At 33.2% G+C, this 20,764-nt stretch overlaps 1 protein-coding gene across 6 annotated transcripts in view; it reads left to right on the forward strand.

Moving 5' to 3' along the window:
• Positions 1–20,764, forward strand: part of DGKB (diacylglycerol kinase beta) — a gene marked incomplete at its 3' end in the record, with an annotated part of 654,267 nt that overhangs the window by 162,884 nt on the left and 470,619 nt on the right. For 2 of the 6 annotated variants that reach the window (XM_080942285.1, XM_080942283.1), the window contains 2 exons: positions 7,266–7,301; positions 16,888–17,004. In XM_080942285.1, coding sequence (XP_080798411.1) covers positions 7,266–7,301; positions 16,888–17,004 — 153 coding nt within the window. The remainder of the gene's footprint in view (positions 1–7,265; positions 7,302–16,887; positions 17,005–20,764) is intronic. The other 4 variants (XM_080942284.1, XM_080942282.1, XM_080942287.1 and 1 more) reach the window with 2 other exon arrangements.

A 20,764-nucleotide genomic window follows, 5' to 3' on the forward strand; every position in this document is an offset into this window, starting at 1 on the left:
CCATATTGACCTTGAACAGTATTTTAATTTTTTAAATTTTTTCTGCATATTAAAAATTCTTCATTAATATTTAAAGATAAAAATGGAGAGTTATTTATAAAAGTAACTCTGTTTCTGTCTCTCTGTCTCTGTCTCTGCCTATCTCTCATGTGTGTTTTTGTGAATTTTGTACTGAGAATCAAACCTAAACCTCTGTATAATAGGCGATTTCATGACCATGTTTATACATCTGGGGTTGCCAACAACAACAAAAAAAGCAAACACAACAATTTTTTTTTTCTGTAACTTGGATAATGAGCTTTGGGTAGCAAACAAGCATGTGTCTAATTCTAATTTGGAGTGATAATTGTTTAATTAATAAAATGCTACTTTCTGATCTTAAAAATGGGTTAGATGACATTTTAAATGATAAAGCAATATCTTAAAGATAGAAACTTTCATATGTAAGTGTAAGGCTTAATTTTCTTAATTTCTTATTAGTCTTATGATAACAGATGAAACTCATAATTTGAGTATTCTATGCCTATAATATTTTAACTAACTAAAACTCCCAATAATCTCTACCAAAGATTTTTCTTCAACCTGTGACAATCTGGATTAAATTGTCAATTGAAAATGATTATATATTAGAAAATATAAAGGCAAAATTATCCTAAAGCATACTTAAGAGTAATAGGATTTTAAAATTCTTTGATATTAAATTGAACTTAATAAGTTCCCTGAAGGCAAATGCATCTTTTAAACTAATTATCTGTTCTGTGTATTCTATTTAATATTAAAAAGATACTGATTAAATAAAATCAATCACATTCTTCTGTAGTCACATCTCCCGTTGATTAAATAAAAATATACAGTTCCTGTATTAATTCTAATTAAAAATGTATTACACTGAGAATTATATACTCAAGATGATTTTCAAAACTAAAACATTTATTCATTTCATCCTCAATATTTAAAAATATGTACAGAGGAGTGGAAAAGCAGTAATATGATATCTAAATTTATGTCCTGAGAAAGAGCAATTGGCTTTTTCTGCATGAGGCCTTAATGTAGTTAAAGAAGATGCAACCTGCAGGCAGGTTAACTTAATAGTCATCCTTCTCCTACTCATTCTGCTTGTAGAAAGCTCACAGTTGGGGCATCTCCACCATTTTCATTTCAGGAGACAAGAGTTCTATCTGGAAAAGTTCTCAGGGCTGGTAGCATTAGTAGGTGGGCTTTCAGTTTTGCATGCTTCTCTTTCTCATCCTTAGTTACTATAAGTTCATGTTGGAGAACTTCAGTCTCCCTTTCCTTCTTCATATCTACACCTCTGTCAAACGTACATGCTCTAAGTTCATGGCAGTACCTAGGTAATATCTCTCCTGATTGAAGGAAGAAGAATCTCTACATTAGTTTCCATAAAATACTAATTCAAGCCAAGTAGTCGAAGTGACACAGAGATTTGGAGTTCATTCTAAAATAATTGTTGTTACTTCATTTTTTACCTGAACTATTGTTTTTTTTCCAATATAGTATATAACTTTGGTTTTGTGACATCAGAACTTAAAACTTTTTCTCACATCTTTTTTCTCATAGTTTTAAAAGACATTTTTATTAGCTATTTTATTTATGTTTCAATATTATTGCCTTTACAGGTTTCCTGTCCAAAATCTCCTATCCCATCACCCTTCTCCCCCTACTTTCACAAGGGTGCTCCCCGACCCACCCACTTCTTCCCCCTCCCTGCCCTGGCATTCCCCTTCACTGGGGCATCAAGCTTTCACCTGAACAATGGCCTCCCCTCCCTTCGATGCCATAAAAAGTCATCCTCTACATATGCAGCAAGAAGCATGAGTCTCTCCATGTGTACTCTTTGGTTAGTTGGCAGTTTAGTCCCTGAGAGCTCGGGGTGGTGGTGGTTAATGTTGTCATTTTTCCTATGGTGATGCAAACTCCTTCAGATCATTGTCCTTCCCTAACTCCTACACTGAGGTGCCCCTACTAAGTCCAATAGTTGGCTGGTGGCATCCCCATCTGTATTGGTAAGGCTCTCACCAAGCTACTCAGGAGACATCCATATCAGGTCCCTGTCGCAAGCACTTCTTGACATCAGAAGTAGTGTCTAAGTTTGGTGGCTACATATGGAATAGAGCCCAATGTGGGGCAGTCTCTGGATGGCCTTTCCTTCCGTCTCTTCTCCACTCTTTTTCCCTGTATTTACTTTAGATAGGAGCAATTCTGGGTTAAAATTTTGAGAAGGGTGGCTGGCCTCATCCCTCAACCAGATGTCTTACCTAACCTCTGGATATGGTTTCTATAGGTTCTCTCCTCTTTGTTGGGTATTTCATCTAATGTAATCTCTGTTGGGTCCTGGGAGCCTCTTGCTTTTCTGGTATCTGGAACTTTCTGCTGACTACCACCTGTTCCCCATTTCCCATTTCTACACACTTCTGTTCAATTTCCTGACCCTTCATTGTCTCTTCCCACACATGATCCAGCCACCTTTTTTTCCTCTCCCCCTCCTCTCTTCCTCAATCCCCTTCTTCCCTTTACCCTTCCATGATTTTTTGTTCTCCTTTCTAAGTAGGACTGATGCATTCACACTTTGGTCTTCAATTTGGTCTTTCTTCTTCTTGACCATTATTTGGTCTGTAAGTTTTATCATGGGTATTCTGAGCTTTTGTTCCTAATATCCACTTATCAGTGAGTACATACCATTTGTATTCTTTTCTGACTGGGTTACCTCACTCAGGATAATAGTTTCTAGCTCCATCCATTTGCCTGTGAATTTCATGAAGTCATTGTTTTTAATGGCTGACTACTATTCAATTGTGCAAATGTACCACAATTTCTGTATCCATTCCTGTGTTGAAGGACATCTGGCTTTTGTTTCCTCTGACTATTATAAATCAGACTGCTTTGAACATTTCTCACATTGTAGTTATCATGCAGTCCCTGTGGGTCCTCACATTTAGATCCTTCTGAGGTTACCAGCATACCCGTGTCTTAGCCATTAGATATTAGCCTGAAATAAGCACAATGGGCAAACTGCAATATCTACTTATATAGGCTCCACCTCATCTGAATGTTCATAGTAAATAGTTCCTTGGTTATCATCCATTATGACCCTCATCTCCAGAGTTCTCTGCTTTTCTTTACCATCAGCCAACTAAGTTATGTTTTCTCATTTTTCCCCAATAGAACTTTACATCACTATGAAAACAATTTCATTATCTTTGTGCCATGTATATACGCCCATGCCTTTCCTCAAAATATTCATTGCTGTTTTTGTTTGGTTGTTTTGTTTTACAAAGAAACTTTTGGTTTACTCACTAGGGGAAAAAAACGAAACAAGGTAGCATTCAATCTAAAAGTTGCTGTTCAACAGAGTACTTCACTACATGATAGTCTTGGCTATCACTCTAGACAGCAGGAGCCGAAAGGTTCCCTATTGAAAAAAAAACACCCATTATTCTTTTTATATGGTACATTGCAGATGGTGGTGCCACTTTTCTTACAGATATATAATTCAGATACAATTTCTAATAAGAAAGGTGTATTAATAATTCTCCATCTCTGTGACAAAAATACCAGAGACAATGGGAGGACGGATTTACTTGTCTCATGGTTTGAAGAGTTCATTACGTAACAATGCTCTTCTTCTTTCTTTTTTTTCTTACAACTTTATTTTAAAAAGAGAAAAAGATGCATGTACAGATTTTTAAAAGCATTTTGGCATAAAACTATATAAACATATTTTTTTCAGTACTTGATTTTTTTTAAAAGTTTGATAGCATGCATTGAAGTTTTACTAGTTATCATAAGCAAAAAGTACATGTCAAACAAAATGTAACATGGAAATAGTCAAAGTTTTCTAAGTGTGTATAGATTAGACATAATGATTTTTAAATACCAAAAATTGCCACAATGCTATCTTCTTAGCTCTTTATTTATTAATTTTTTAATGGACCCCACTCTGAGTGGCTGCTATACATTTGTTGTTTTTTTTCCCCTATGGACCGAGGCTTCCATTTTTGACCTTTCTTTTTTTGAGCTTCATATGATCAGTGACTTGTTTCTTGGGTATTCAGATCTTCTGGGGCTAGTATCTAATTATCAGTGACTGCATATTATGTCTGTTGTTTTGCTAATGGTTTCCTCACTCAGCATGATATTCTCTATATACATCAATTTTCCTAGGAATTTCATAAAGTCATTGTTCCTAATAGCTGAGTAGTACTCCATTGTGTAAATTTTTGTAACCATTCATCTACTGAAGGACATCTGGTTTCTTTCCAGCTTCTGGCTATTATAAATAAGGCTGCTATGAACATGATGGGACATGTGTTTTAATGTACTTTGGAACATATTCTTGGTAGCTGTAGTGAGGCAGAACGCCATGGCAGGGATCATAAGTTACAATAAAACTTTTCATCTCATGTTTAAGAAATAGAAAAAGACAGGAGGGAGCTAGGGACAAAAACATTCTTTCAAAAGCATGCCCTCAATTGACTTTCTTCTCCAACAACATACGCCCTTCTGACATCTCAGTCAATAATAACTTGCTAACCCATCTGCCCACCCACTCTCATCTGCCTGCCTGCCCCAGAATTTCCCTAAACTGGGGCATGGAGCCTTCATAGGACCAAGGGCCTCTCCTCCCATTGATGTGCAACAAGGCCATCCTCTGCTACATATGAGGCTGGGGCAATTATTCACTCCATGTGGTTGGTGGTTTTGTCCCAGGGAGCACTAGGAGGATGGTCTGGTTGGGTAACATTGCTTTTTACAGAATAAAGTACACATTTCTATTTTGATTTTCTTAATAAAATATTCTAATGCTTTTAAAAATGAAAAGTAGCACATAACTCTCAACTATGTAATACTTATCAAACACATTACAGTAAATTTTTTGAAATATAAAACTTATACTTAATAATTGTAATTATTTTGTCGTTCTTCATATGCAAAAATATATATTTATATAAATAAATAGTACAATGCATTTATACTTGTAATTACCACATGTATTATGTACAATGCACACCTATTTGTAGGTAAGATCTGTATTACTTATTAACTCACACTTTTACAATAAATCATGTGTATTATGCTTCCTAAATATTTCAACAAACACCCTTTACCATTTAGCATAATTTTACACATAATAAAATTACTATTCTGATTCTTAAAATATTAGCAACAATTCCATAGTATCACTTGTTATCCTGCCCTCTCATTTAAATATCTACAATTAGCAGAAACATACCTTTCATTGCTTTTCTTTGCATATTCGCCTCTTACAGAAACATGTTTCAGGTTAAGACACATGGATTGTGTTCAGCAATGGTACTGACCATTTAAAGATTCACTATCACTTTATTGAGTGTTCCAGTTGAGCTTCCTCATAGGAAACAAAGAAGAATGTGTGTGTGTGTGTGTTTAAGTTGGAAAACTTCTAAGATTTTTTTTTGTCTATGATGTTTAAAAAAGGGCTCTTTTGGTGGCTCAAGGGTCTCAGAGTTCCCTAGTTTGTGACATAAGACTGAATAAAGATCGATAGGAAAGAGATAAATATAGTGGTGACTGATAGTTTTGAACAGGCCTTGGTAGAAATGAGCACATTTTGTCCATCATTCATTCAAAATTAGAACTATTAAAACAAAATTTTTAGTGATATCTCTGCCCAGTCTCTTGTCATTCTATAATAATAACAATTACATCTATTAATTTCTCCTCTCAGTGAGATACTTGACCAACTTTTTTTTTTTTTTTTTTTTTTTTACAATTTGGTGAATCTTTGATTACAAACCTATACAGCGTTATTTAAAACTCATGTTATGGAAGGGTCTTCTAAACTGAGTTGTAGCTCAGGAAACCTTAATGTTTTCTAGAATTCTTCTAGATACATTTAAAGCTGCACCATAATCCTATTGCTTTCCCATGTGCTGCTCAGCTTTTAGGGTATCTTACCTATTATAAATATATGTATACATTTATTAAATATCTATAAATCGATCTCTATCTATCTATTTCTGTCTGTATGTCTGTCTATCTATCATTTCCCTCTTTTTTTATAGAGTTATACCAGTTAAGCCAGTAAAACAAAATTTTCTATGTGTTGTTTTTAATACCCACTATGATAGTCTACTATTACTTAGATTTTCCCTCACTTGGCTTGGATATGGGGTATAATATTGAATATAACTGTACACATATATAAAAGAAATCCAACTTTTCATCTACAGTAAGAAATTTTATCTAGATAATTTCTATCTTTACAACTTGGTATTTCCTCCGGTGACTCGCAAAGTCATAGCTATGTTAGATAATGAAAGACATACTGTCTTTAAGGCTAGCATTTTTTTCTATTTAGACTGATACTCTCAAATTTATTCTGCCAGGGTGTTGAGTATATTTAGGATTAGGGGTAGAGCTCCACACTCTCAGAAGAGAAGGGAATGTGGGAAAGGGAAGAAGGATTGTGAAAGATGGTAACCAAGAGGGGAGACAGCACTCAGGATGTAAAATGAATAAAAAATAAATAAATGGAAATATACTCCCATATAAAACAGTTCTACACATTCAATTTTACATAAATTGTGTATATTTACTAACAGAAATGGGGTAGTACTACCCTACTGCTTTATAACTGAGGACTTTTCCAACAAGGCCAACACAAAAGATTCTCAATACTTCTGCCTCTGAAAGGCACAGTCTGGAAGAAGAGATGAGTGCATGTGAGAAAATAGAATACTGGGATGAATAAAGGGGAGGGGGTAAAGTTAGGGAGAATTCTGTGTTAGTCAATGCCATCCATGAATGACTTATTTCCCACACAAAGGCATCTCTGGATGTTCCTTGACTCATAGCATTGTGTTTACTTCTTTTCCTTCTTCTCCTTCCCCTTCTTCTTGACTTTTCATTTTATTTCTATTTTTATAGCTTTTGTTTTCAACCTAAAGATGCTTTATGTATATTTTATGTATTTATGGGATTCCTGAGCATGGAAATAAGTGTGTCTCCTGTGTCTGTGTGTGTTCTTTATGCTTTTTTGTGGGCTCGTTTCTTTGTTTGCTATTTCCAGTTCTGGTGTGTTTGTTTTTTGCTTTGTTTTATTTTATTATTATATCTTAGAAGATTGTTAGCTCCTAAGAAGAGAAAGAAAGAATTTGGATCTGAATAGAAGGGAGTGGTTGGGAGACACTGCAAAGATTTGAGGAGGGAAAACTTTTAGTTTCAGCTTTGTTTTTTCTGTTTTTTCATGAATTTCTCTTTTTCAGCAGACTATGCCCACTGCAGGAGCTTCAGTTCCTGAGGTATGTATGAAAAATGTTATAACTGTTACAACTGGACATCATGATAATCTTATATTGAATTAACAATTTAATAATTCCAAATCATACATGATAGTAACATTTAACATAAATACACTAATGCTAGTTTGATTGCAACATTTTGATATTGAAAGTAAAATTCATTGTCTTTTCAACCATGAAATAGTTTCAAAAACTCTATATTTGTCTCTAAAATTAGAAATATCATAAATTATGTGTCACAAAATATGTAGAGAAAAATCAAAAGTTCTTTTGCAAAGAGTATGACTGCTGTGAATTTTATTCGATATAAAACTCTCAATGACAATGGTAAAAAAAAAAAAAAAAAGGAAACCAAAAATCTAAATCACTTCAAATTTTCAAGACCTCCAGTATGTAGTATTTGACAGTAGTGTGAAGTAACTATCATGTAGCAAGTGGCATCCCCTACAACTTCATCGGAATAATGTTTAATTAAAGTAAATGAATTTTGCTTACAAATAAGCATAAATATTGACACAGCATTTAGGTAATTCTAATGAAAACTTTTTCATAATTTGTTTTTCTGTTCACATTACATCCCAATTGCAGCCCACAGCCCCCTCTCACCCCTTTCCTCATGTTCCTACTCTTGCGAATGAAATTCTCCCTCCATTACTACCATTCTCTGAGGAGAAGTGGAAGCCCCTCCCTTAGGTACCACCCCACCATGGAAATAAACATCTCCTTTCTCACTGACTCCCAACCAGGAATTTAGGTAGGAAAAGGAGATTCAACAGCAAGCAACAGAGTCAAAGACAGTCCCTGTTACAATTGTGAGAGGACCCACATAAAGGGCAAGGTAAACATATATAATGAATGGTATTGTATGTACTAAGTCCAGCCCCTGAATCCCCTTAGGTTGGTGGTTCAGTCTCTATGAGCCCCTTGGACCAAGGTTAGTTGAAGCTGTAGGTCTTCTTTTGGTATCCTTGACCCCTCTAGCTCGCTCAATTCTATTTGCCACTTTTTCACAAGACTCCCTAAGCTCTGCCTAATGTTTGGCTATGGATCTTTGCATCCGTTTCCATCCACTGTTGGTTGAACCCTTTCAGAGTACATTTATGCTTGGTTTCTGTCTGCAAATATAGCAGAGTTTCATTAATAGTGGCAGGGGTTGGCTCTCTCTCATGGGATGGGTATCAAATGAAGTCAGTCATTTGTTCCCTCAGACTCTGCTCCATCTTTATCCCTGCACATTTTGGAGGCAGGACAATTTTTGAATTAAAGATTCTGTGAGTTGTTTGATGTCCCCCTCTTTCCACTGGAGGTCCTGTTTGGCTACAGGAGGTGACCACATGAGTATCTATATGCCCCACTAGTAGCAAGGTCATCCCCATATACTTTCTATATCCTCCCCATCCCAGGACTTCATATGGTCACAGAGATGCCCACCACTTATATCTCCTCTTACTTCCAATTTTATCCCATCCCCCTTCTCTCATACCTTATCATCATCCCCATTTCCTTCTTTAGTCCCCTACGGATTAAGTTCCCTCTCTCCATCTACCTCTGATAAAAATTTTGTTTCCCCTTCTGAGTTAGATTCACACATTTTTCCTTGGGCCTTTTTTTATTACCCAGAGTTTGGGGGGAGAGGTCTGTTGATTTTAGTATGGTTCTTCTGTACTTTATGGGCTAATGTACAAGTATAATTGAGTGTATGCCATACATATTATTTTGGCTCTGGCATACCTCACTCAGAATGATATTCTAAAGTTCAATTCATTTGTCTGCCAAATTTACAATGCCTTTGTTTTTTTAATAGCTTACTAGTTTTCGATTGTATAGATATACTCCATTTTCTTTATCTGTTCTTCAATGAAAGGACAACTCTTTTGTTTCCAACTTCTGGCTATCAAGAATAAAGCTGTTATGATCACAGTTGAGCAAGTTTTCCTGTGGTATTGTGGGGTGATTTTGGGGAGTACGTGTTTATGAGTGATATATCTGGATCTTGAGGTAAAACTTTTCCAGATTTTCTGAGAAAATGACAAATTGTACATCCAAAGTGGTTGTACAAGTTTACATGCCCACTAGCCCTTGCCTCACATCTTTGCCAGCATGAGCGGTCACTAGTGTTTTCCATCTTAGCCATTCTGATAGGTATACGATTAAATCTTGCTTTGGTTTGCATCACATTTTATTCGTCCTGATAAGTAAGGACATTGAACATTTCCTTAAGGGCTTCTTGGCTATCTGTTTAACCCTTTTCCCCATTTTTATTAGGTTATTTTGTTTGTTGATGTCTAATTTCTTGAATTCTTTATATATTCTTGATACTAATACTCTGTTGGATGTAGGTTTGTTCAAAATATTTTCATATTCTGTAGATTAATTGTATCCTTATCCTTGCAAAAGCTTTTCAGTTTCATAAAATTCTATTTATAATTTATTAATCTTAGTGACTGAGTTATTGGAGTTCTGTTTATAAAGCTGTCTCCTATACCTATGATTTTAGGCGACTTCCCACTTTTTTCTACTATTAGATTTTGAATATTGTTTTATGTTGAGGTCTTAGATACACTTGGACTTAAGTTTTATGCAGAGTAGATATGGGTCTACTTGTATTCTTCGACCTACAGACATTCAATTAGGCTAGGACCATTTGCCGAAGATACTTTTATTTTTCTAATTTATGACTTTGGTGTCTTTATGAAATATCAAGTGTTCATATGTGTGTGAGTTAATTTCTGTTTTTTTATTCTATTCCATTTATTGAGCTGTCTTTTTCTATAACAATTCCATGGAATTTTTATCACTATTACTCTGTAATAAAACTTGCAGTCAGGGATGGTAATACCTTCAGGAAACTTTTATTGTATAGGACTATTTTAGCTAACCCGGGCTTTTTGGTTTTTTTCCATATGAAGTGGAGAATTGCTTGTTTAAGGTCTGTAAAGAATTGTGTTGGTATTTGATTTGGAATTGCATTGACTCTGTAGATCGTCAATTTTAGTATGTTTATTCTACTGATCCATGAACTTGGGAGATGTTTACCTCTTTTGGTATCTTCCACAATTTTGTTTTTCAGAGACTGAAGTTCCTGATTATGAATCTTTTCTTTGCTTGTTTAGAGATCCAGAAAGTTATTTAATAATAATTATGGCTATTATGAAGGATGTTCCTTCCCTAATATCTTTCTCAGCCAATCTATTGTTTGTGTAAAGGAGGGGTACTAATTTTTCTAAGTAAATTTTCTATCCATCCACTTTGCTGAAGGTATTTATCAGTAGTAGGTGTTCTTGAAAAGATTTCTGGAATCACTTACGTGTACTATCTGATTATATGGGAATAGTGATACTTGGACTTCTCCCTTTCAACTTGTTTCCGTTAAACTCTAGTTAATTGTCTAATAGTTCTAACAAGAATTTCTATGTTGAATAGGTTAGTAGAGAATAGCAGTCTTGTCTTCTCCCTGAGATTGCTTTAAGTTTCTCCCCATTTAATTTAATTTTGGGTTTCTATATATTGATTTTATTATGTTTAAGTATGCACCATATATGCCTGATCTCTTCAAGACTTTTAATATGACGTTGTGTTGGATTTTGTAAAAGGATTTTTTAGGATATAATAAAATGATTATGTAGTTTTTTTCAGTTTGTTTACATAGTAGATTAAGTTGATATTGAACCACTGTTGAATTCCTGGGATAAAGCCTACTTGTTCATGGTGAACAATTTTTTATGTGTTCTCTGCTCAGTTTGTGAGTATTTTATTGAGTATTCTTGCTTCAATATTCTTATAGGAAATTGGTCTGAAGTTCTCTGTCTTTGTTGAGACTTTTTGTGATTTAGGTAGCTTCATATAATGAGTTGTGCAGTGTGCCTTCTGTTTCTATGTTGTGGGATAGTTTGAGGAGAATTGGTATCAGATATTTTTTTTTGACAGTCTGGTAGAATTCTGTGTTAAAACCATCTTCGACTGAGATTTATTTTTTGTTGCTCTTGTTTTAATTTTAGTTGGGCGACATTTAGTGGCTGGTTCTATCTCAGAACATTAACTATTCCAAGTTAGGAGAACATAGTAACTAATGAAAGTAAGAAAGTCCTTCTGCACATCAAGCTTCACTGCAATGTATAGCCTCAGCAACAGACATTTGATGAGCTTAATGAATACACGTCATAAGGCTTGACTCAGTTACTCAAGTTCCTACTATTACTGAATTATTATTTAATGCCAGTGTTAGTGTGTCCATTTTCAATGCTAATCCTGGCGTAAATCTTCCCACATTTAAAGTGAAATAACTAGTGACTTTTTAATAAAAATAATCTAATGAATAAAAAGTAACCAGGCATAGATGTGGCTCTGAACATATGCTTTTGTCCACAGTTACATTATTTTAATAAAATTTTATTTAAATTGAGAAATGGAAGCTGGAAAGACACGTAGGTCTTACTAACAGCATTTGCTCATCTTGCAGAGGGTTCAGGTTTATTTCCAGTGTGCAGATGGCAGCTCCCAACTGTTTGTAACAATAGTTCTAGGACATCTTAACACCCTTTTCTGACACCCTTCTTTGACCTCCACAGGTGTACATGTGGTACATGTCATATATGTAGGCAGATCACTCATGCACATAAAAGTCAATGAATAAGTCTAAGAGTAAGATTTTAAATTAAGAACTGGATATCTTTACACTGTGTCATTCATTTTATTTGTACTTAGCATTTATACATAAAATTTAATTAAGAATTCTGGTCCTCAACTAAGTTTTAATATAGCTTCTCAGCTATATTAAAATATTAAATAATATTTAATATACCATTTAAATTACAATTGATTTAAACAATTTGTCTTCTTTTATTAAAATTGAGACAAATTTGGTCATTAAATATTTGAACTGCAAAGTAGATTTTTACTAACAGTAGGTACAGGTATGTAACTGTTACTATTTTTTACTGGAAACTAATAAATTTGATTGCCTTGATATCTTGAAAGGACTCTTTAAATAACATAAACAAGAACATGACATGAGGGGTTAATTTTTCATCCTTTCTGGGTGATTTCAGTGGCTTTGTCCCAGTCTCAGAAAGGGTAATAATCCCATACATCCTGGTGTGGTGGCTGAGAAGGAAAGTTCTGGGATCCAAGTGATGGCTGCAGTTAATGGCAGAGCACATTTTCTTGTGGTTTTGTATGAAGCCAAGTGCTCTGTGGTTGTGGGTTTCGCATGCTGAGATTGTACAGAAAGGAGAAACTCCTGCACTGGAGGTAATCATCACTCCCTGCTTATCCTTGTCAAGTGATCAATAGCACAAAGCTTAAGCATTGTCATGAACATCTCTGTTAAGAGAACAGTTTTCACCGATGCACAAACACTCTGCCTCTTAGAATCAGCATGGTACAGAAATAGCTTGTTTGTAGAGCAAGTATTTAAAGCGGTGGGTTTTTTTGTGTTTTGTGTGTGTGTGTTTCACTTCTTCTGTCTCTCTTTTTTTTTTCTGTAAACAGTGCCTGGCTTTTCTGCTCTGTTTATTATGATGATTATTCTCCAGGATTTCACACACAATGCATTCCCCTGTTAAAATCTGTTTTGTGACTCCTGAAGCCTGAGAATCAAAATACATTGAATTTTGTGTTTAAAATGTCTGCATAGCAAACACAAGTAGTTGATATTTGAAAATGCTCAAATATCAATAACTGCATTTTTATTTATTTAGTGGTTATATGTTCTATATTCTTGTGGTCTTTTAGAGTAGTTCTTTTCAATGTTTGAATAATTTCTCTTTACTAAAGAAATAATTTTTCCACTCTTTTTACCTAGGATAATTTATGTCACAGAGGGGAATTTGTCTTAAATTGTGGTTTAGAGCTTAAAATGCTGAAAAATAAAACTGCAGGCTAAAAGGCAAACCCAGCTTACTATTGTTCTCAAAAGTTTTTTCTGTGTGAAGTTTGGGAGAAATATGAGAAATTCTTCCTGAACCAAAATAGTTTTAACACTGGTAATTTTTTCTCTTAATATCATAATGGCAAGATTAATGCACTCTTATATTGGCATGGGAAATTTCTCTGGACAGCATTTTTTAAGGATGTAAATGTTTCCCCTTCTTGGTCCTCACAGAACAGAATGTAAAAATTTCTAAGTGAATCTCAAAAACTGTATCTAGTTACTTTCTCTGTTATCTTATATTGTGTACATAAAGATACTAAAGTACTCAGAGAACTTTTATACAGGTTAAACCGATTTGTATACTAATACGCAAACACCCAGAGCAGGGAAAATAGATCATTATGTTTTTCCTGTCTTTTTTTTTTTTTTGTGAATATATGTATATTTTTTGTTTTCTTTATTTCTTGGACTTCATACAGTCTGTGAGTTGTTTCTGGGGGAGTGCAAGCCTCTGGGGTTAGCATCCCACTATCAGTGACTGCATATTATGTCTGTTCTTTTGTGACTGGGTTATCTCACTCAGGATGATCTTCTCTAGATGCAGCCATTTTCTTAAGAATTTGGTTAAGTCATTGTTTCTGGTGGCTGAGTAGTATTCCATTGTGTATATGTACCACAATTTTTGTATCCATTCGTCTTCTGAAGGACATCTGGGTTCCTTCCAGCTTCTGGCTATTATAAATTAAGCCGCTATGAACATTGTGGTGCATATATCTTTGTTGTGTATTAAAGTGTCTCTGGGGTATATGCCCAGAAGTGGAATAGCTGGGTCTTCAGGTAGTACTATATCCAATTTTCTGAGGTATCGCCAGACAGACTTCCAGAGTGGTTGTATTAGCTTGCAACCCCACCAACAGTGGAGAAGTGTTCCTCTTTCTCCGCAGCCTCGCCAGCATCTCCTGTCTTTTTACTTAGCCTCATGATTGTTTTTCCAAGCTCAGCCAACTAACACATCTTTCCAAAATAAGAAATACCCTTGTTTTCTTGATATATGTATTTTAAGTGAAAGTTTACCATTTTAGTATTAAGCAAATTATACACAGAGATATACAATAAACAATTTGCAGCCTTTTTAGCGCAGGCTGTGAGAGGCTAGGCAAACGTTCTACCATGTTGTCATCACCTCCTCCTTCACTAAAGATTACAGAAATTGTTCTGTAGATCTTGGCTTTTTAAAATTTTATTTGAAATTTTATAAATAAAATTTTATCAGCTGAAAATTCAATTTTGAGTTTTAAGGGATTTTTTTTTAATGTTTCACAATTTTCTCCTCCGCAGCATTTATTTAGTGCTCTTCACAGATTGTCCAGAGAGTGACCCCTTTAATGGCTGCTCTTGATGTTGTCTGGACAGTCCACAATGGCCAACTATAATGATAACTAAATAAATTCTTTGGTAGCTCAGTAAAGACTGGTGATTCCTCTCATAATTATCAGTGTGATACAAATATAGAATTTGCTGTGAAACTTCAGTTATAAAGATACCAAGTTTTATTTGCTTTTTAACTTGGCATTTTAATATTTTAGTGCTAAATAACAATTAATCCAATGTATAGAAGAATTGCTTTAAACTATTTTACATATATCTTTGCATTTACATGAACTTGAAACTAAAAATCTCTTTCAAATAGTAAGACCAATGAGTTCCTGAAGAGTTTTCCCTTTATTGATTTTATATTATTTGTGCTTTGTATTTATTGTGCAATACTCTAATCATGTACAATACTCAAAACTTTATTGTTTTCTTTGTACTAAATCTCATCAAGTCTTAGAAGTAGTTGAAACAATCACTGCTTTGCATAGACGCTCCAGATTACGTAATGCCCTAAGAGCAGAGATGTGCTTCATCCCATGTTTCCTAATTTCAAATCTCATCCTATGATATTCTTCTTATGCATTGTGCCGATAAACTATCTAAGTAAGACACTGTTATGCGTAAAAAGAATTTTTCTCTAAAGTCCACATAAGAATATATTTCCATGTTGCCTCAATTAAAGTCCACATTAAGAACTCTCTGGAACTCATGTGACAAGCATGTGAGTGATAGGAAGATCATAGGCACTAAACCATTAAAGCACTCAAGGGCAGACAGACATTCCTAATTAATTAGTGGATTATTTCTTAGTAAGCATAGACATTCCCCAAGACTTCTCAAAGCAATGTTTTTATGAACTTTAGAAACATTAATGTTTAAACCTTAGTTGTTACACAGTCATTATGCAGTGATTAAGGTATATCCTGAATCAGTAGGATAACATCCTCTTCTATATGAGCCTTTGTGAATATACTCAGGAGTATAAAATTGCTATTGCTATAAAGAATGGTCAGAGGTCTGAATGTCAAGAACATGTTGTCAGAATAATAGAAGCCAGTTTTCTACAGAATGTAGAGAGGTTTCTGAAGTCCTTAAATGATGATAGATGATGATGATGGTTGCTATCTTCAATAAGGAGGCTGATGTGGCCAAATAAAGTAAAATGGGATGTGTCAGTTTGTAGAATATTGATTGTGGGAAAACAAAGATAAGAGGATGTTGGTCCAATTGATGATGCTTACTATAATGTAGAAAAGTATTATTATTATTATTATTATTATTATTATTATTATTATTATTATTATTATTATTATTATTATGGCCAGGGATAGTGCAATTAAAGGGGTGTTAAAAGAATGCTAAATATTTTAAATATGTAGAGGAAGTGATTGAAAGAGCATTTGTATATAGACACTAAGTTTCAGGATTGAAATTGTATATTTACACATCTTCATAAAATTGAAATGGATAACTTTGCGATGAAATGAAGTTACCCTGAAAGCAAGTAAATGTTTTCAAGATGATTAGGCCAAACAGGATTTCAAATAGGATAAAATAATAAGCAAGGGAGAATGAGACCACACGTAGTGAAATATGAAGACAGCCATAAGGGGGAGCAGTATCCTTGAAGCTGTGTGAGGCATGAGCTCAACAACACCAACCGTGGTTTAGGTGGAGAAGACAATCTGTTGTACTAATGAGGTGCTTATTGATGATTTAAACAGATTATGGCAGGTGCTGATAATTATTGATTAATTTGAAAAGAGTAAAGGGAGAGAAAGAAGAGGAAAGTGGAGAGCAATTATTATATATACATATTCAGATATGCACACAAACACACTCATGTATATGTATTTAGATTTTCACCTATTTATTTCATTATAGGAATGAAGAAATTCGAAGGAGCAGAACCTAAATTTCTCAATACATAGACTGATTAACATAGTAGCTTCAAAATGTATTTTAGTTGGAAATAATTTTTAATGCTGAATGCACTTATGAATACTGTTTTAAATACTAATTTAACTCTATAGTAATTTTTCTATTTTATCGCTTAAATAAGCAATAAATTGTAATAGTCCTAACCGACTTTGGATATTGAGGCTTCTAGATCACTAAAATTTGATTTCTTCTATACTTTTTTTGTGATTTTGGTCATGTTACTATGACATATGGTTAAAAGGAAAAGGTTTTGTAATTTTTTAGAAAGCATTCCAGATTAGCTAACCAGACCTAATTATAATCATAGAAATATTTAAAAAGACTGTCTCTAATAACCATTCTGCCTCTTCACTTTAACTCAATTTATAAAATATATTTTATATTTTTTCTTTCTTACAGGAAAGACAGTCAACAGCCAAAAAGGAAAAGAGCAGCTCCCAGCAGCCAAATAAAGCAACAGACAAGAACAAAATGCAGAGAGCTAACTCTGTTACCATGGATGGACAGGGTTTGCAGGTAATGATTTCAAAAGTCCAAATTACAGTAGCATTCATATTTGTTACTTTCATACTCTGAGAAGCACATATGTTCAGTTATCAACACATTCTTTCATCATTTATATTATTTCAATAGACTTCTTCAGAAAAATCATTATTAATTTATCAAAATGTCAGTCTTATTCTTGATTGACAGAATGACATTCTAGATAGATTAATGGTTTATAACATTATCTTTCTTTAAAGTAAAGTTGGAAAAAAAACTAATGTGAATCTGAAACTTAAAACTAATATTTAACTTTACTATTTACATGTATGCTATTTACATGTATCTCTCCAGTTATAATCACACGTACAAACACAAACATATACATGAATATGTTCACTCACACGCATGTACATACTTTGTAAGCATTTAATTTTGTGAAGTTAAGTTAATGGTGAACATATACCTTTATGAAAAATTATATCTGTGTGAATATTTTTTTAAAAATAAAACAAGATTAGGTATTCAATGTAAGGTTTTAATATGTTGGCATTTTAAATTGAACTCCAATGTGATATATAATTGGAGTTTACACAAAGAGAAGTGATGAAAATTTTTTATAAACCTATAAATTACTACTTTGACATCTGACATAAACACAACATATCTACCTACATTATAAAATGTTTGACAAAAATATATTCATATAGTGTTATGCCAAAATGCCTATAAAAATCTGTACATGTATCTCTGTTTTTTTTTAAAATAAAGTTGTAAGGAAAAAAAAGGAAACAAAGGACCCAGTATCAAAGTGTAGGATACTAAGCTCCTCAAATATAAGGACTGAATAGAGCACACCCAAAAGACATTTTGAATTTCTATGTTTTGATAATTGTAAATAAGACTTCTTTCAGAAATATGTACTTTCTGGGTGTATATTTATGAAGAGAGCAATAAAATAATTTTGAATTGAGTAAAAAATGTTTTACACAGTAAATATATTTTGCTAATTTGCTGATGTTATAAAAAATGAGTATTTGTTAAAGTAAACAACATTATTTTAGTATTTAGAAATGTTTGATTACTTAATTCTTTAATGTTTTCAATTGTGTGGTTCTCTATTTTCTTCTTAAAATATTTAAAATCCTAGGATTTACATCAACTGCTTATTATATGGATGACTGCGGAATATAGTTGCATACAACACTTGGAATTCTAATACATATTAATTTTAATCATATTTAATTAATGCTTTTGAGTTTAATAATTATTAAATTATTTGTGATGCTATGTATCACATACTTCAAATCCCATAATCAGTAGCACAGGTAAAAGTAAACAAAATATGTCTAATAATTGCTTAATTAGAATTTTGAAAAGTTCACTGAAACTTAAATAATAATTGCTTACCAATTAATAATGAAGTAATTTTTCTAATCTAATTAAATATACTACAAATAGAAAATATTTCCTGAGTAATTAAACTTAAATGCAAAAAGAAATTTCAAACAAATGGTATTATACTCACAGATATAAAATTTGACCATGAAAAAATACGTCTTGGTGTCATTTTTGATAATCATATCCATGTATTTAATAATCTCATGTATGATTCATCTGAATTTTGAAATCTGACTACAGTTTTGATAGCAAATCTTTTACTGTGTGATCTCATCTATTTTTGTAAGAACAATCAACACAAAAATTTAACACAAAATTATAAACACTGATTAATTTTTACTGTAAGTAATTCAGTGTTACTTCCTAAAAGCACAATTTGTAAATTTACGTAATTGACATGTACTTAGGTGCATATTCCTTATTATGAAAAATGAAGCTTGGAATATTTGCACATGCTTAGATAACACAAGAACTATGACACTATTATATACATAAATATATATATATATATATGGCACAATTAATATCGGTGTGATAATTCTCTCAACATAACTCATTGTCATTATATTTATTACCATATTTAAAATTATTGTTTTGGTGGTCAGAATTTAGAAAATACTCCATATACCTGACATTAGTCAGGGTAAAGCCACAGTCTGACTAAGGAATGCCCTGGCTTAGACTTTGTGTTTTACTCCTACAATGTCTTGTACCACACTCAACAAATTTTAATAAGTATGTAAAGTTATAATTTGTAAATAATGTGCTCATTCATGCACCATTGGGTTGTCTGAAGGTGTGAGACAAATTAACTTATCCACTAGAAAAATAATATCTATGCTTTCTATTCCCTAAGCTTTAAATAATCATGTTTGATATTTCCCAGTTTAAGGTGCATACCGAATATCATAAATATTTATATTTATGTAGTCTTATACAATTTATTTTAATACTTGAGAAGAAGCTGAAGTATTTATCCATTAAGTATAAGGATAGACATGTTAAATTGCACATGAAGCTCGTCATAACAATACTGTCATATGAAATTATCAGCTAAAAGTGTTAGTTGAAAAATGAAGATACCAATTCAGATAAAGCAGTGTTAAATAAATAGGAGGTAACTGTCAAGAATTTTGGGTTTAATTGTGTACTATGCTGTACATAATTTCATTTTGGATGCAGGACCTCACAAAATTTGAATCAGAATAAAAAACTAGGGAAAAATCCCTTAACAAATATTTTATTTCAAATAGAAAATATTTGATTGTTGCATATCACTTTTAAAATAGTAAAATCATTGCTTCTTGAATTAATGTAAAGATATATTCCAGAGAGTTAATTATCTGTGAGCTTTATAAAATGTATGTCCTGGAAAAGCATTGAGTTGCAGCCCAGTTTGCATATAACTCATTGACAGGAGAAGTCTCCACTGCTATAAGAAGATTAATCATAGTTAGGCACATTCATCTTCTTCCTTTTCAACTAACCAGTATAATGATCAGGATTATTATTTCTAATTAGAGGAAGTAATAGATCATGCATAACCCTAGGATGAATCTCATTAATTAACCCAAGTCCCAGGGGACTTCAAATAGCAGTGGTTTGGCACTCTGTCTTTGTCACTGCTCACACCATAGGTTTACACCTCAAACATAATATCAAATGTTATGTAAATGGCACTTTTTAACATACAAGAACTCCAATGATGGTAAGGATTATCCTATGTGTGAACAAATTAGTAAAAAATGGCAATCAGTTCAACTTATGAGATATTTATCTTGATCCTAAATATTATGTAAAATGTCTTAGCAAAAACATCAGCAGAGAGTGAATGAATAGAGTTCGCATTCAAAATTATGACAAAGGGGACCTTAATTCTTAATATCTTAATTCAAACTGGTACTTTTTTCATGTCATTAATTTATCCTGATGTCTTTCTGTCTCTATGTTTTATAATCATGAATTAAAATAAACACATATACTACAGCAATTGTTTAGTATGTATGCAAGTCAGTTCATTGCTGTAGTCAGTGAGTATAATGCCTTAATCTCAATTACTCATTTTTAATCAGTCCTTTATAGTCATTCTAACCCCTGTGTGTACACTGAGTTATTGGTTTACAGTTTTAAGAGCTACAACCTTTCAGCCAGGAGGCGGCAGGAAATGTTTTTAATCCCTTCACTTGGGAGGCAGGAACAGAGAGATCTCAGAGTTTGAATCCATCCTGATCTACAGAGTGAGTTTGAGGAAATTCAGGGCTACACAGAAAAAGACTGCCTTCAACAAAACAAAACACACAAAAATAACAACAACAAAAACAAAGTAATAACAAACCACCACCAAAAATGTAAAACAACTAACTACCACTGAGTTCACCTTTACAAATATTGT

Source organism: Micromys minutus (assembly GCF_963924665.1).
Source record: "Micromys minutus genome assembly, chromosome: 1".
NCBI classification, from domain to species: domain Eukaryota; kingdom Metazoa; phylum Chordata; class Mammalia; order Rodentia; family Muridae; genus Micromys; species Micromys minutus.